Below are 17,927 nucleotides of genomic sequence, written 5' to 3' on the forward strand. Positions count from 1 at the left end.
AATGCGACTGTGCCCACCCGATTCACAGCTGATTGTGAAGTACAAATCCCGGTTTAAATAATTGCAATATGATTGTCTTTTTGTAAATAAATGTTATTGTACAGTGTACCTGTAAACCTAACCCCTACCTTCACCATCATGGGTGGCGAACAAGCTGGGTGTCATCTTTGAATTCTCTCTATTCACCTCACATATGTGTATGTATATATTTTTCTCATGTCTCATCTCATGTAAATGTAAATGCTGCGCACTGTTAACGGAGGGGAGGCTTGCGTATTGCAAATAATAAAACAAACTAACAAACAATAAATCTCACTTTTAACTCAACTCCTGTGGTACTTTATACTTTCCCTGACCTTCCGCCAAAAATTAAATGTCTGAATTTGGGCTGCAAAGCTCGCAGACAATGGGGACAAAATTGGGGCACTTAAGACGCGCCAGGCAAGCGGCCCGTGGCATTTGGGAGAGAAGCCAGTTCGCATTTGCACATTGAGGCGCACTACATAGACGGATTCTAAACTTCAAGTTCTCATAGATGCCTATACTACGTGATGTTGCAAATAAAGAATGCGAAGGACAGCGCCCAGATGAGGCCCACAAGTCTCACTGGAAGTATAAGGGTCTATTGTTTTTTGACCTTGAGACAGGGACCATGCCGAAAGAACTACATTTGAAGGCAGTGCGCAATAACATAAGAGACGATAAGGCAGAAAATTCAGAAACTAGACCAAGTTTCAGTTTTAGGTCAGTATACGAAAAATCATTGTGAAGAGCACGGTCCGTTTTACAGACTGCATTACGAAGAGACACAATGGAAATTTCAAATGTAATGTAAGTAAATCTTTACACGCTTTTATACCGGAATGAAGATTTAATGAATGGATGCATGAATAAAAGAATGAATGAAGAGCTAGGAAAGGCAAGTAAAACTGTTTGTAGTGGGCACATGGGCATGCAGGTCCACTGGTCTCACCGATCTCGCTCCTTGGCCCAGCCACTTTTCCCTGCACTACGGGACTGTCTCTGTATCCTTCAGCCCCTTCTCCAGGCATTTACCTTGCACTTGCCACCAGCTGGCCCTATTATTTAATTTGTATTCAACTAACCTTGTACAGCCCATCCCCATGCGCGATCAGAAAGACACCTGGCCTAGTAGAATCGTTGTCTGTCTGCCCTTGTTCCCCACCTGCCTCGTCACGCCTAGTAACACTTGAGTATAGGCGTGTTACAAATGCCATATCATATATCATATCATTCCTCGCGCATGTAGACTGTCGTTTATCATTGTGTGTTGGCCTCGATTTATCTCGTTACTTTTCGCATTGATTTTAGAGACGAACATACTCCATTGAACTACCCTTGCAAGCAAATAGTTTCTGAACGGCCCTAATAAATAAAATGAGTAATATTAATGAAGTTCGGCTAGCGAGACTAATTATCATTTTTTTGTTTTCATAACAGGTATTTGATCCCTTACTGCCACTGCCATCTGTTTGAGACACCGGCGGATGGATTCTTCAGCAGACACCTGCAGCTTTGTGTCAACAACTGGAGCACGATCACCATATTATGGGACGATCGCCAAGGGCCCACATGCCCTTACGCTGTACTAGTGGCTAGAAGCAACATATCAACCTTTAGGATGGACTAGTGCCTAGTTGATGGAACAGCCTTGCGGTTCACCGTGCTTCCAAAGTGATTCTTTTTACGAAAATGAATACCCTGTGTACCATAAAGAAACAGCGCCTGACTCAAGATGAAACGTAACAGTTATTGCGGATACAGATAAAAGAAAATAAATGGCTTCCGGAGTTCATATGGCAATTGCTGAATATTCTCTAAACATTTAATGTCAAATAAATGTACTTTACCAAATGTACCGTGTTGCTGTTTCATTTTAAAGTACAGTTTCATATTCCGAATTGTGGCGCGCTGTGTTTTGAGTTGATCTGTGTTGGTTTCCGGGTTCTGTGTGGAGTCGCGGGGAGAGGCGGGGAATATGAATGTTTTGATAATGTCAGGCTCAGGGGCGGGGGAATTGATTTAGTGCCACAAAAGCAGGTCAGCCAGGGCGATCGGGGAAAAGATAGGATTATCAGAAAATGGCGGCTCCCTGGTGCTTGTTTTCGCGTGCGTTTAATGGACGAAAACGCGGGTAAGGTCCATAGGAAAGTTTTCTAAAATCGAGCCACTTATGCTTAAAAAAACATGGCCGACCCGTTGGGACAATAAAAATTTTTACTAGACCATGCCTTTAATATTATTTCCCTGCAGCGTCTCTACCTCACTATGTGTGTAGCTTCTGTTTTCCGCTATCTCATCCTCTTATCTACCCCGTCAATCATTCGCTTTCTTCAAGTAGACTAAGGTCGGGAGTCCCCTGGTGAGGGCAGCGTACTCCACTCCACGGATATGCCTAGGTGCTCTGATACTAGTGCGGTTGTGATTTGGTGGAGTATAAAAGCCTATTAACAAAGCATAACATAAAACCATCTCTTGCATCAGAGTCCATTTTGGAGCAATTGACTTCAAACACAATCCCACCAATTTTGGTCAGAATTGGGTCCTGGGACTTTGAGCCTGAAGGCAGCTCGGGGTTGTACAATGAGCAGTTTTTCCATTTAGTTGAGCAGTTTTTCTCATAGCTATCTGGATTAACCTTATTCCCACCTCTTAACCTAAATAGGCAGTGCAGGGAAGTGGTTGAAAGGGGATAGTTTATATGCAGATTATTCCCAGAGGGGCCCAATCTTCACAAAGCCTCAGAAATCATTGGTTTGTCGACAGAGCTCAGTGACTGCTCAGGTGGAAGCCTCAGTGCTGTTTCATTAGCAGAGACCTTGCATTGGAGAGCCACTCTAACCTGGAAGTGAATTCATGGTCTCCCACTTATCCTCCCTTATGTGGTGATTGTTGGGTGCGCTGATATTTACGTGGTAGGCTTGCAGCCTGAAAGAGTACTTCCCTACGTCTATTAAGTGACATGGCCTCACTCTGGAATAAAGCCCTGTACAAGCAAATGAATGTGGCATATGTTGCCCCTATACAGGCACCCTGTACTTTGCAGCGTCTGCACTTTCTATGCAATTTATTATCAGAATATCAAATGATCCCCCCACCCCTTTCTTAGTGCTAGTGTTGCAACATATCCTAGAAAGCTTCGCTGATTCATAGTAGCTGTGACGAATCCAGGCAATTCATCCCTTCTCCCCAAGGGAGGGACACCCCTTTGGGACTAAGGTTGTGAACCCGATATGCAATATACTCTTTATCAAACAGGGCAAGCAAGATTTCACTTGGGTGACCCAGCCCCTCTTGGGGGACATGGCACCCCCAAGCACGCATGCTTTCATACCTCACTAATGTACAGACTCCCAACTGTGTTTAGGGTATATGACAGCTGAACCATGTCATGCAGGGCCCTTTAAAACGGGATTGGCTTGGTTTCCGAACCTGTGCCAGTGATGCCCCTACCTGAAGTCCATGACCAATGGTATCTTCTCTCTCATTCCAGCAAGGAACTGGAAAGACTTCGACACATGCACCAGAGACAACTATCAGTCTGCGTCACAGAGCAGAGAAAAAACTCATTCCCTCTCAACCACCTGGAGGCAGGACCACATTCGACCCGTGATGAGCAGAGAGACTGCAGAACGCTAGCAAGCCCAGGGACAAGGTGGAGAACAGGAAGCTGTATGACTGAAGGAGCAACCAACTGCTGCCAGAGCGGTTTACCGGCATCCACGGTATCTGACACCAAAGTCCTGTCCCAGACAGACAGGAGGAACCGAACGCGGAGACCCAACCGCGAGGAAGTCGAAGTAGCGGTTCTGGCGTAACTGAAGCTGTCAGATCCTCTGGCCCGCACTGCCATAGGAATAAAGTTGCATGACAGGAGAGAGGGAGCGGGAGGAAGCCGTAAAAACCCTGAAGAAGCCCACGCGGGGCTGCTAGTGAGAATATCAGACAAGGAACTGAACATGAGCACAACCTACGAGGGTACGAGAGTGACAATACTGCTCCAGCAACTGAAGCACAATGAATACCATTTGAGCATAAGGCCTAAGTGGCCAACAAGCCTACGAGGGTGAACACCTTGCAAGGGGGTAGGAGGAGAAACCAGTGGCCTAAAGGGTCTGTTAGCTCACCCAGAGCTAAGAGAGAAAAACAAGATCTCCCTTTCTACCTGAGAGCGTTCGAGACATATTGTGAGTATCAAAGTAAGCAAAGTAGCGAGTGCCAGGCAGACATTTTGAACTATTGGGACAATTTGTCTGCGGGTCCCGAGTAGCATTCTCCAGGAGTTGGTAAGACTCAAGGACTGAACTTTGTACTTGAACATCATAACCAGGCTGGAGCCCGAGAGAAAGGGAAGATCAGAGAACTGGTTGGTTGTCAGAAACCAGCAATCCAAGTCAAAATATAGCGAAAGTGACTTGTTTTGGCCATTTAGATTGTTTAGTTTTACTGGTAGGGTTGGCATAGGATAAAATAGGTTTTGGACAGAGGACAGAATTTATGTGAGACGTCCTGGCGAGCATCGGCTTGTTATTTTCGTTGGAGACTAGGGAACCTTCATTATAGAGCTAGGGATAGCTGAGGTTTACCTTTCTTTAATAAACACCCTTGAATCAAGTCTTCATGTCGGTATCCTATGTCTGATTTAGCACACCACACAGCCGACCCTGTTCTTTTGTTATTAAACTAAATTCACCCCTAAAATAATGTATTCTAAACCCAGACGCAAATTGCTCTTTGGGCATTTACTCCATGGAAACAGTTAATCCTCGGTCCAGAATCCACCAAAATGTAACTGGGTAGTTGAGGCACGTCCACGCTCATTATGCACCAATCACTGTGTGTTATTAACTACCTATTGCTTCTGTAAACCTTTTCACAAAGATGACCCTTCTGATGCCAGACACATTCATATCTGCCATACTTTCTGCAGTCCCAATCTGTGGTCAGCTTAATGGATCCACATACACCAAAGCTGTTGCAACATTTTGCTCCCCTCCTAAATTGCCCCATCCCTACAGCCGTTGCATTTTACCCACTTTCCCATGCTCTTCTCCCTTCACCTTGTTCTCTGCAGACTAAAGTCTGGATAGCCTGGGCGATGGCACGATATGCCAACATGTAAATAATCCAGGTGATCTGAAACCACTATGATGGTGATTTGGTGCAGTGTAAAAGCCTTGCAACGGAAGATAAAATGCCCTGTTTCTAGGGAGAATGCCAGTAGTTATAGATATGTAACCAAGGTCCTGTGGCATTAGAAATACTCAATCGGCACGCCAGCACATATTGGCATCACAATTTGATTATTTATATAGAGTGCTGTGTGAAATGCACAGTTAGGCAGTATGCAGGAGGCCTCGGAGACACTGGGACTCCATTGTCTGTGCATGAGCGAGAATCTGGCCGTGCACTAGCAGTGAAGCCATCTGGGTCTTTCACTGGTGGCAACCAAGGAGGAAGATCCCAGGGGTGTGACTGGTACCTCTTTGATTCCTGTGCACTTTCTTGGACTCCAGCAGCAATCAAAGTAGTGGAGGCATGAGCATTTTGAGGATGTGTGCAGGGAAATCTGAGGACATTTTGAAGAACGTATAGGCCATGTTTATGCTGGGAATGTGAAAGGCTTGGGACAATTCTTTTGGGAGCATTGTGTAAACTAGCATCAACATATGCTACATAGCCTGAAACTGGTATGGCACTGTTGAAACTGCCCACGGTTTTCTGAGGCAATGCGAAAATAGCACAGTAGTTTTCTGCGAGCATTGACGAAACTATCATGATAGCCTGCTTAACAAGGGCAAACCTGACAGGACTGTTGAAACTGCATGATCAGTTTCTGGAGGTCATTTAAAAACCAGCTTGACAATCTGATTACTCTACCCAGTGCAAAGCTAATGGGTTTTTTAAGTGTCATGCCAGTTTGTGATTATCTGGTACAGTTTGAAATTGCTCTTACTTGGTCTTACTCTAATTTAAATGACAGGCTTCCACATTGAGATTAGCTGGCATGTAACATCGTGTACATTAGCAACATCCGAACAAGTTGGGCATATTGAGCATCCTATGAACCTCTTGCCAATGTTGGGGATCTGTCTGCCAGAGTGGTTTTTGGATGCACCTTAGTTGGTTTGTCTGGCATGTGGTGTGGTCTATGTACAAGAAGTTCCAATAGTCAATGGTGAACAGGACAAGAGGTCCTGGTCATCTAAATCCTTTGAGTCATCTAGTATGTGAAGCTTAAAATGTGCTTTGTGGGAAATATCCAGAGTTTTGCACCAAGATTGGTTGTCGTATAGTGAATATTTTTGCTAACAGGGCATTGCTTTTTTTTTAGGATAATTTATTTTGAATTACTGTTTAATGAGAAAATATTTTTTCTATATGAACCCTTATACCAACACATTATTTTTACAAAACAGTATACACTTGTTTACAATTGAGTAAATTGTGGTTTTGCTCAATTGTAAACAAGCGCATTTTGTTTTGCAAAAATAGTGTGTTGGTATAAAGGTTCATATAGAAGAAATAATTTCTCCTTAGATAGTCATTCTAAATAACTAATCCTTAAAAAAAACAATCCACTGTAGAATTCGTAGTTCGATGGTATTCTTTTGTAGGTCTTTTTTTAAGATACACTTGAGTGCAATTATATGCTTTTGGTAATATTATTTTCAAAGCATAATTGTAACTTCACTGCCAACACAAGATGCATGCCAATTATGACAAGCACTTCATCACGACAAGTCTAATTAAAATTCCATAACATATCGACATATATTTTAGGGGACGTTTATCTACTCAAATCTGGTACTTTATAAATGATCCTTAAAGTACTGGTTATAAAGCGTTGCATTTCACACATGTTTACATGCTCTTGCCAATATAGTCAGGTTCTCGCAAACAAGTGTCTGCCATTATACAGGGCTCTCTCAAGTTGCTTAACTAAAAGTCCAGAACATCACTTGTCTAATTCTAGCGAAGAGCTTTGTATTGACTGTATATCTCAAGAGTGGCATAGGATGTAATGAAGTCGGCGCAATTCGTTTTTTCGTGAAATAGCTGGACAAGCTAACCTTACATGTAGCAAACCTCAATGGTACACCTTATCAATTATACAAATAAGGCTACCAGTTTTATGGTATTTATTTTCTCGTCATTTCCGTCTGTATTTATCCATATTAATTTGTTTGTCCTTTGTCTGTATTTATCCATATTTATTGTGTCATAAAGAACGATAATGCACAAGCAGTATTTTTCTGCATTTATTCTAATAAAAAATGCATTTGTTGAAGCTCACGTGCAGCCATATAGGAAAGACATGCTAGCTCAATTTTTCCTTAATATCGAACTGTTGTTCCTCTGACTGCTGCTGCCTTAAGATTTATGCTGTTGGCAATTTGTAGAACTTTAATATACAACTTTTACATTCTCCATGCTGCCATTTGCGTTGCAGATGTATGAGTGACATCATAGAGAAACAGACAAATACCTGTTTTTCATTTTCTTTCCATTTTTATAAATACAGACCGAAATCAGATTGATTTCCGTCCATATTTGTGTACAAATCAGTAAAAACGCAAAACTGGAAGCCTTCATTATATTCTAGTAGAAAAAAAGAATAAACTTTCCATTAGGAAAAGAAAAATGTGTTGTTAAAACAACCACAAACCAATCCCACAATTCAGTCATTACACATTCCTCTGTCCTACATTGCGAGCATGTTGTATCAATCAACAAAATTAGTTAAAATAATTTTTCCTTAATCGGAATCACTCCTGCTAAGCCCAAGAGTTTCAAAACAGCAATCATCAGTGGAGTCTCATGGCCACTTACAGCGCGATTCCAGAACTCATTTGTCGATAACCAGGCAACGTCATGTAGAAGTTTCTCAAATAGTATACCTGCGCACCTTGTAGAGCTGTACAGTGCATGATGAAGTGCTCTCTCCTCTGAAGTTGATGCAATGCTTGTTTGACAGAATTCTGGGGCTTCCATTGATTAGACCGAGGAAGGGCTTGATATTGTAGGTTTATGACCTGCTCGCCTCGGCCAGAAGTTGGGGAAGGGCCATTATCTGAAGCGATAATGACCTCTTCCATGGGCTAAAAGGATATTAGTACGTAGTTGTAGCAACACATGGGGGTGTAATAAGAAATGTTACCTTAATAATGGGTAAAGCAAGTAGGCAACTGACTTAGTAAATTAAATGTGTTTTTATTTCGTCATATTAAAAGAGCATAGTTATTATCATAAATTAAGCATTTTAATTGCAAAGCTTGATTCAACTGAAACGGGTTTAACAGGCGTATGCATTTGTTGTCATGTAAAAGTAGACGGTTTACTCTATAAGAAAGTGAACGCATTTTCTAATTTTTGGCCTTCTCCATCTGTTAAATAGAATATTCCAGCCCCAAAAAAAGGTCCTCTAAGAGAGGAAGAGTTTTGTTGACAGAAATCTGGAAATTGCATTGTTGTTTGCCTGTCTACTTTTGAAGATAGAATGTTCTGAGCACAGTCAATAGTTATTAACTTCAATCTAAACATTCTTATTAGCTAAGAGGAGATCAATAATGATCTCCATATGCTAATAGTCTGTGTGTCTTTTTCTTTCTCTTCCAGCCTCGAAAGACCTGGTGAGCACTTACAGTCTGGAGCTACTCAACACTGAATCTGGGCTTCTGAGACGCAGCCTTTCTGACTTCTTGCTTCTCAGCCACGGTCATCCCCTCCAGGCTGCTCAGGTCTGTTTCTTGTCTCTTTTTTTGCAGTGAGAATTCTAATAGCATAGGAATCGAGGCACTCAGTGTGATAGTTTAACGACTAGAATTAGTACCCTGTGAGGGGGGGCCTGGGACCACACGGTAAAGCCTCCACTCCGAGCTTCCTCGGAGTAGGAGGCGGCCATCTTTCCTCGCTGGAAATTAGGTAAGTGTTCCCCGCACCCTCATTCCCTCCCTTACCCAACCCCAATTTCCACCATCCCAATCCACCCCTCCTCACTTAACTTGCGCTCCTCCTTCCTTTGCAGCTTCAGGAACACTGTGTTCCCAGCACATCTTCTTCCTGGAAATGGCCGCCATGAAAAGGGAGAAGTGACTATATGTAATTTCCTTCGCCCTGATCCATGGCGACCATCTTGTTTTGTCATTGTTTCTCAAGTTAATTAACGGCAAACACGCTGTTTCTGAACTTGAGAAAAACACCTTTAGTACCCCGGTACAACGTGCTGGGGTACTAATAGCAATACAACCCTTGCAGGGGGAGTGGGCATTGCCAGTCAGGTAATGCCACGGGGCTAACGTTGAAGCCCTCGCTTCTGCCCACCCCTACTGCTCTGGTTTTATTGCTTAATTAGTTTCAATAGTCTGACACTTTTGAAGTATCCGATATGAAGAAGCCCTTTCACACCAACCATGTCAACCAATCAGATGGAGGACTGTACAGTATATGGTCAAGGGGAATTAAAACAGTTCTTTTACCCTATTGTCAAGGTTTCTGTTTATATTTTGCCAACCGAAACTCAAATTGCACTGTATGTTGAAAACCAGCATTGCTTTTCCAGAATGTCACAGGCAATTAGAAATCTTGTAATCACTGAGAGAGTTGTGTATTTATATTGGTCTCGGGTCTTTCATACCAAGATCTATGACTTAAGCTGGCAAAGTTTGTCGGACACTTCTAATTGGTTTCAACCTGGGCCCTCTGTTTTATAGGACTTGTTTTATTAGATAATAGCACCTACTACTTTTTTGTTTCTATCAGTGTATTTCCGTTGAAAACCTAGACTGGCAAATTATCGGTCTGCTCTTAACAGGAAAATCTCGTTCTCTAATTTGCTTACATTTTTGGTGTTGAATTTTAATAAGTGTAGTACCACTTGTCACCAAAACCTATCCCTTGAACTTCACATTTGCTCAGTTAATCATTGGTTTGCACCTCTTAGGTACCAAAACCTATCCCTTGAACTTCACGTTTGCTCAGTTAATCATTGGTTTGCACGTCTTAGGTTCCAGGATCCTAGGGAGAGGAGTTTAGTGTAGGTATTGTTAAACCCAATGCATTCTGAAATGGGGAGCTGAGTAATTTCAAACCAAATAAAATCTATAGTAGATCTCCTTGTCATTCGAGCTCTGTTTTTATGTATAACTTTTTATTGTTTTGGAATAAACATTATTTAACAAACAAATATTTGCTGTTGCTTCGTAGACCATCCTCAGAGTTACGTCGTTTAAATTAAAGTCACTACAACAGAGAGAAGATCGTGATAATGTCAAACGAATCCGTGCCATGGAATAGGTGTGAAATAGAAAACAGGACCAGCCTCATCCATCCTTCCCCCACCCACCAACCCCACACCTTCTGGAATTTCTGGGGACAGTCCCTTGCGTTATATACTCGTCTCTCAAGCGACACATACCTGTCAACTTCCGCAAACCACCGACTGAGTCTAGGGCGATCCGCTGAGCCCCACATTGCGGCAATGATTCTCAGTATCCATAGAACATTTTGAGAGAAAAAAACGAATGGACAAATATGCTGAATTTGGCATTGCAAAATAAATTAAAACCAATAATGTCGAAATTATGGGTTTGAGGGTTGCAGGGGTGTGTCCCATGGAAAGCAGTGGATAATAAACGAAAAAAGGGACCCTAAGGCATCAGTTCTCACCCATAATTGGGAGTTGGAACTGACGTTATAGAGAGAAGCCCACCGCGGGAGGCGAACACAGGTAAGGGCAGGTATCTGTGGATAGTTTTAAGGGGTAAAGGGGGGGTGGGCAGAGGGGATTAGGGACTTGATATTTTCGTAATGCAAATATTTCTGTTTCATTTTTTACGCCCGTGGTAAAAATATGCGGTGAAATTGTCACGTTTATTCATGATTCTCTTATTCAGTCCGAGTGCTTCAGAGAGAAATAGCTTTTCATACCTGCTGAGCCCCACCCTCCCCCCAGATCCCCAGCAATGCCAATTTCAGTTCACAAGGCACCTGCGATCCCTACTGTAAAGTAATGTTAACCTGCAGTTACACTTCCTCCAAAAGCCTTGGATTAGTTTGCATTCCAATATTGTATGGGAAAAAAGTGCCCACTGCTATCCCGCACCCCCAACAAGTGTCTCCCCCTGCAGCCCCCCACTGCACCAGTGCCGTTTGTGGGTAATATACTCATGTAGAATTTTATATTGGATTAGGCAGAGTCTTGCAGTAATTCTGATCTCCCGTGGGCACATGAGGGCCTTTAACCATTCCTGCTGGGTCCACTGGGCCTATGATCCCCTTCCACTTGCCCTTAGGTTGGGACAGTTCCTGGGCCCCAAACGCTGTCAGTAACTGATAGTGTCGACGTGACCTTAGTGTCAATACGGGCCGGAAAAAGATTGGCCTTCAAGGGTGAACACTTTGGGACCTCTGCTAGGGGAGAAACAGGAACCAATGGCATGGGATAGCTGCAGGTACCTGTACTGTTCTTTGTCCGCTAGCCCAAAATTGTCTTGAAGTACCTCAAATGAAATGAGCTGCCATCCCATACCACATCGGGCAGAACCTGCACCCTGTGTACCTCCCAACTTTTGAACTGGCTCATGTTGACCTACTCAGGGAGGTATTTGTTGCTCCAAAGGGGATGATTTATCATTGGCTTCCCCCCCCACCCAATGTACTGGTGTGCATCGGCATGGAGCCTGCTTCCTAATCTACTGCAGCCTTTCATCATTCCTGTATCCTTGCTACTTGGAGCAATTATGCACGTTACGCTGACTATCTTCGCAATTTGCTAAATATTGTTTTCTCTGCTGCTACAAACTGATGGGGTGAAACACGATCATTTCACTTCGTGTTCAATACCCATTAAAAGGGTTTTACATTTTTTGTTCATTTATCCCTCAAAAGCCTCATTGTGTTGGCCTTTCCAAGATGACAGAAATTCGTTTTTTCCACCTAACCTGCCTTGGCCTGCCTCACTCCCTACTCCCATTGGTTGCTATTGGTCCTGAAAGGCCAATCAGCGCAACCAGGAGGCGGGAGCGGGCCAAACTAAAGCCCACGACAAAGGACCCTGTCTGCTACCAGAACGCTGTCTGGGGTTATTCTTGCTTCCCTGCACTTGAGCTTCCATGATGTTGCTACCTCTGGCCTACCATGACATTCACACCTCCTTAACTATGGGCTAGTTCCCTCCTCCTGGACACACTCCCTCCCTCTTTTGTCTTTCACTTTACTTCCCTGCTTGTCTCACATGTTTACACTCGTGATCGCTTTGCATTTTGCACACACTGCTAGCATCTGATTCTGGTTGCTATTGCAAATCTAACTGTGTTCTTTGCATTTGGTTAAGATGAAATCTAGTTGTGTTCTTTGCATTTGGGTAAATTCAAATGTAGCTGTGTTTTGTAAACTTTCTGTGCCGTTTGTTTGTATTTCGTGCTTTTTCTGTCACCTACTGGCCTTGTAACTGGACCGTTCTACTTTCTACTCTTACCCAATGTCCCCCCCCTTCTCTCTACCTCTCCCATGGCGTTTTCTGTTTCTCCTATCTTCTCCAGCTGTTTCTCCATTGACTATCTTTCCCTTCTCACTAAGTCTGGTAGAGAGACCAGGGTTGGAGGCCAATATATCCTTTTTGAACTTATCCCTATGGCTGACACCTATTTCAGCGCTTCCTCCAGAAAGACCCTCACCAGCATCCTCTTTGTCGTTCCTTCGCCAGATCTATGGACTCTTTATATGATCTCTGTGCTCTGTCCTTTCTCCTCCTCCTCCTCCTCCTATTAATGGTGGCACCTGCTGGGAAGCCCTCATGGCCCCCTTCGACTCATCCAAGGTCACCATCAATGTCTACCTAAATGGCACCGTCATGGTCCAAGGCCCTCAGGCAAATCTCCTACTCTTTGATAGGTGCTTCCCTCGCCTCATCAATTTCCTTTGATCTCCTGCTGCCCCCTCTCTCCCCCTCTCCTGCTTCCCTGTCTCCACCCTTTGCCCACCCTCCCCCATTGGCCACCTTGTCCTCTCTTCCCTCCTCTTTTTCTATCCCCCTCAGGCACCTTCCTCACCTCTGCAGGGCTTACCTCAGATTTGTACCCCTTCCCAGAGGGCCTTTAAGGCTGACAACCTTCTTCATCTTGACACTCTCTACTCTCGCTCGGCTGTCAAACCTTCCTCTGACATCTGCCCCCTCCCCGATCAATTCAACCTCAATGTCCTCAGTTTCACTGAGACCTGGTTCATGGCCAGCTCTGTCACAAGCTTTTACACTCTCCTCCCTGATGGCTACAAAGTCCTCTCCGCACCCAGATCCACCAAGTCCGGAGGGTGTGTAGCCCTGATCTTCCCTGAGTGGATTCCTGCCTCTATCATTCCCATGCAGACCTAGTCCTCTTTCGAATGCCTTGTCTGCAGGCTTTCTCTCTCTCTCCTGCACACTCCCTTACTGTGGCTACTATCTATCGTCCTCCTGGTCAGATCACTCCTATCCTATCTGAGTGGGCGGACCTCTCCTCCCCCCTCCTGGCCACAACCACTTAACTCCTCCTCCTTGGTAACCTGAATATCCATCTAGATTTCCTCCTCCCTGGTGACCTGAATATCCATCTAGATTCTCCCTGTTCCTCGTCTGTACTCTTTTGTGATCTCTGCAATTCCCTCTCCCTTTCTAACCTCCCTTCTGGCCCGACTCACTCTGCAGGGCACACGCTTGATGCTTTGATCTCCTCTGACCTCCCCTCTCCAGCCCTCTGACCTCTCCTCTCTCCTGGAGGGATCACTCCCTCCTCTCCTCCCATCTCACGCTCTCTATCCCCTAGGCCAAGCCAACCCCAACACTGCCACCTATCTTCTTGGGCATCCGACCCCCAAAAACGGTGCGTCAGTTGAGGCTTTCACCAACACCTTCTCCCCCCCTTCCTCCTCCAGCTGACTCACATCCTGACAATGCCCTTTCCAAGCTCTACTCTTCTATCTCTGATACTGTTGATGCTCTTGCCGCTGTCATGACGATCCACTTGAAGCCCAAAGCCAAGTCCAATTCTTGGTACGACTCTGACCTAGCTACTTTTAAAAGTAAGTGCAGGGTGGCTGAGAGGAAATGGAGAGCTTCTTGTTCATCCTCTGGCAAACTGGCCTACCGCCTGCTCCAAAGGCAATACCGACTCTCTATCTACACTGAGGACAGAGCCCACATCCAAGCCCGTGTCTCTGCGGCATCTAGTAACTCACCCGAACTCTTCAAAATCTGCAAGGAGCTGGCCCACCCTGCTGCAGTCTCTACCTCTCCTGTCGCCTCCCAGGCGCTTTGCACAGCCCTTGCCGCTCACTTCATCTCTAAACTCCAGGACAGGATCCCCCCTCTCGTCTCCTCCCTCTCTTCTCCCTTCTCCTTCTGTGAACTCTGGCCCTCCTGCAGCCCCATCCACTTTCTCTTCCTTTCCTCTTTTCTCCCCTGACAAGGTTTGCAGACAAGTCTGATTTGAAAGTCTCATCAAAACAGGTTCTTCCTTGTTCCTCCTAAACCATCAAGGACCACATTGACACTCTTGCTCCTGCCCTGGCTGATTTCTGCAACCTCTCCTTCGCCTCGGGAATCTTCCCCTCCCCTCTGAAGCACTCTCTTGTGCACCCTCTTCTCAAGAAACCCACAGCTGACCCCTCTTGCCTGGCAAACTATCGCCTGATCTCCATCACACCTTTTCTGAGCAAACTCTTGGAAAAGCTGGCCATCTCACAGCTTAACCTCCACTCCGATTCTGTTGGTTATCTCCATGAACATCAATCTGGCTTAAGAGTTGCCATAGGCACAGAAACTGCTCTACTGAACACCCATGAAGATCTGCTCTCTAACCTTTGACCGACTGAGGATTGGTCACTTATAGATCTAAATACCAGTGTACATCTGTATAGGACTCAAAATTGACATTTCAATGAAAACTGCTCCTGACCTATATGTAAATGTACACCATGTACTAACACTCACCGATCTGCCTTGCTTTATTCCTGTTGCAGAATTCCCTGAATGGGAAAATTATTTGTTTAATTTATTTTTTTAATTTCTTCTGTAACTAAAGCAAATGTCTCTCTGTTGGTTTTGGTAAAAAAAACTCTACCATTTAAATAATATTGTTATACAGAGTCTTGGTAAAAAGTTCACTACTGTAATCTTGTTATTTTTGCTTTCTGGTTACTGTATTCCTTTTGCACACAGAACTGTGACTTTTGCTCTATTACTGCCTGAACTTTTTAACCTTTTTATTTTGCTTTGTTATTGTATCAGGACACTGTACTTTGGTTTCTGTTGTTTTGATAAAGAAGGTGGAGTGCAATAATACAAAAACTGCACCTCCCTAATAACTGGTTTCTTGCAATAACATAGAGCATACCCACCCCCAAAGGGGTTTTTAGTTTACATCACTAGGATGAATCATAGGTGAACTTTTGTATACACCACCGATTCCAATAGAATCAAACACATATATAAATTATAATATGTTCCAACTTTATTAGGCTGCTACCTCCCCCCTGTGACGCATCTCTAACCTTGATTCCAGCATTCCTTCTGTCCTTATCCTCCTTGATCTTTCCTCTACTTTTGACACATTCAACCACGCCATCCTGATCGATCAGGCCCAGGAGTGGCAGACCTCCTTCCACTTGGACTGCCCCTCCCAGATTCAATTTGGTCCCTTTCTCTCTGCCACCTCTTTCTCTACTTGTGGCGTTCCCCAGGGCTCTATCCTCTCACCCTGATTTTTCAACCTCTACTTGGCCCCTTTGGCCCCCTGATCTCTACCTCTCCTCTAACTTTCAGTGTTATGCAGATGACACTCTGCTTTCCCTTAGGCTCCTCTCCTCCCTTGTTCATTCCTGACTGTCTATCCATTCAGGATTAGTGCACCTCCAACAATCTCTGTCTTAATGCCAGTAAGACAGATATCCTTCTCACTGGAACCCATGCCCGTGCGTTCCCTCTCTCACTCTGTCCACCCACCTTGGGCCCTCTTCCTTAGCCTTCCTGCAAGGCAAACAACCCTGGTGTCATCTTCGACTCCACTCTTTCTTTCTCTCCTCACATCTTGGACGTCGCCAAGAAGTCCCACTAGCACCTGCTCCTCCTCAAAGGGACTCTTCCCTTTCTCACTTTCCCCCAGAAGCTCACTGTTTCCAGAGCCCTGTTTCTCTCTAGGATGGACTACTGCAACAACCTCTTTCTCAATCTGCCGCCTTCTACTCTCTGTTCTCTGCAACTAATCCAGAACAGGACTGAGAGACTTATCCTTGGCCTCAAACCCAGGGATTGTATCTCTCCAGCCCTGAAATCTCTCCGCTTGCTTCCAGTGGCTGCAAGGATCAAGTTCAAGACCCTTTGCATTGCCCACAAGGCTTTCTGGGGTCAGGCCCCACACTACATCCAACACTCTCTTCCAAAATACCTTCCTTCTCTAGTCCTCCCCCCAGCTACCTCCAACTCTTTAAGGGTTAGACGCTTCTACAGGCAGAGAGTGGGGGGTAGATCTCTCATCTGCAGGTGCCTCCCTCTGGAATGGCCTCCCTGCCCCTCTCAAACTTGAGTGGACCACCTGAAGTGCAGGAAGCAGCTCGACACGTTCCTCTTCTCCTGTGTTTCTCTCTCCCTCCCCTGCTGACCTACCTGTTTGCTGTACCAATGGACTTTTGGCTACCCTCAGAGTCTCACTGAGACCAGGCTCTTACTTGATCAGTCACCCTTGCACTACCTCCGGGCCTGCCACGCACTTAGGGGCTGTAACTGTAACCCTACAGTCCTTGTTCTCCTTGCACTAACCAGAGCCGCGCTGCACTTACTCAGAGCATTATTGCCCTATTTTCCCCTCCTCTCTTCCTTGAATGACACAAGGCTTAGTAAGATTGTTGGTCTTGTCCTCCTTCTGTCTTCCCTCCCTTGTCTCGGGCGCGCCTTGAAAAACTTGTGTATAGCCGCGTTATAAATGCCATATCATATCAAATCATATCACTTAGACTCCCCCGGTCTGTACCTTTTACCTAGCACTTGCCACTTGCTGGCTGCACTACCATTTTGTTGTTTTTCATTCATATGCTCTGCACTTTCCACTCCCCCACTCCCCCCTGCACTTTCCACCTTCCCTCTCCCCTGCACTTGCACGCGCTCAATGTCACTGGGCCTAGTAAGATCGTTGTTTTTGTTCTCCCTTGTTCCCCTCCCTTGTCTTGTCGGGCTCTGAAACACGTGTATGAGCGCGATACTAATAAAATATCAATATCTGTCGGACATGTAGTAACATCAGAGGGAGATCTGCATTCCTTCCCCCACCCTTTAAACCATTTGCTTTGGGTAGTGTCTGTCCCATTCTGCCTCTTTCTAACGCGATATGGGGAAGCCTGGGTTCACCATGAAGCCAGTCATTTACCATCTCTAAATGTGCTGCCCAGTAGTACCTACGAAGGCAGGGCCGACCAATTCCTCACTCCCATACAGAGCGCTGAAACGTTCGAAGAGAGATGTGTGGCTGCTCCCCACCTCCTGCCCCCACAGCGTGCTCCTGATCACTGTAAAGGTCGACCTGGGAATGGGAGAGGGGCGTTTTGCTGCTCATTGAGAAACCTAGGGAGTGTGAGCATTTTAAAGAGAGACGCTGTACCCAACAGCGTCAGCAGGAGGGACTGCCAGTGCACCACATCCGAGGAGAATCTGTCCATTACCAGGTGCAGGTTGAGACAGAGAAAATCTGAGGGGTGCACGTGGATGCTCAGGTATTTGATGCCGGAGACTGAAACCGGATAAGAAGAGAAATGGGGGAAAGCCTCGTCCCCTCCCTTTAGTGGGAAGAGAACAGACTTTTTCCAGTTAACCTTCAGCCCACTGAATCACTGACATTCCGCCAAAACGGAGGTCATGGCTGGACAAGAGATCACCGGGT

General features: G+C 45.0%; 1 protein-coding gene across 2 annotated transcripts in view; it reads left to right on the plus strand.

The window, feature by feature from the left end:
• Positions 1-17,927, plus strand: part of LOC138472520 (microsomal triglyceride transfer protein large subunit-like) — a 1,457,683-nt gene that overhangs the window by 1,190,746 nt on the left and 249,010 nt on the right. For both annotated transcript variants that reach the window (XM_069610748.1, XM_069610747.1), the window contains one exon: positions 8,641-8,762. In XM_069610748.1, the coding sequence (XP_069466849.1) occupies positions 8,641-8,762 (122 nt within the window). The remainder of the gene's footprint in view (positions 1-8,640; positions 8,763-17,927) is intronic.

Source organism: Ambystoma mexicanum, chromosome 8 (genome assembly GCF_040938575.1).
Source record: "Ambystoma mexicanum isolate Mex_15411 chromosome 8, UKY_AmexF1_1, whole genome shotgun sequence".
NCBI classification, from domain to species: domain Eukaryota; kingdom Metazoa; phylum Chordata; class Amphibia; order Caudata; family Ambystomatidae; genus Ambystoma; species Ambystoma mexicanum.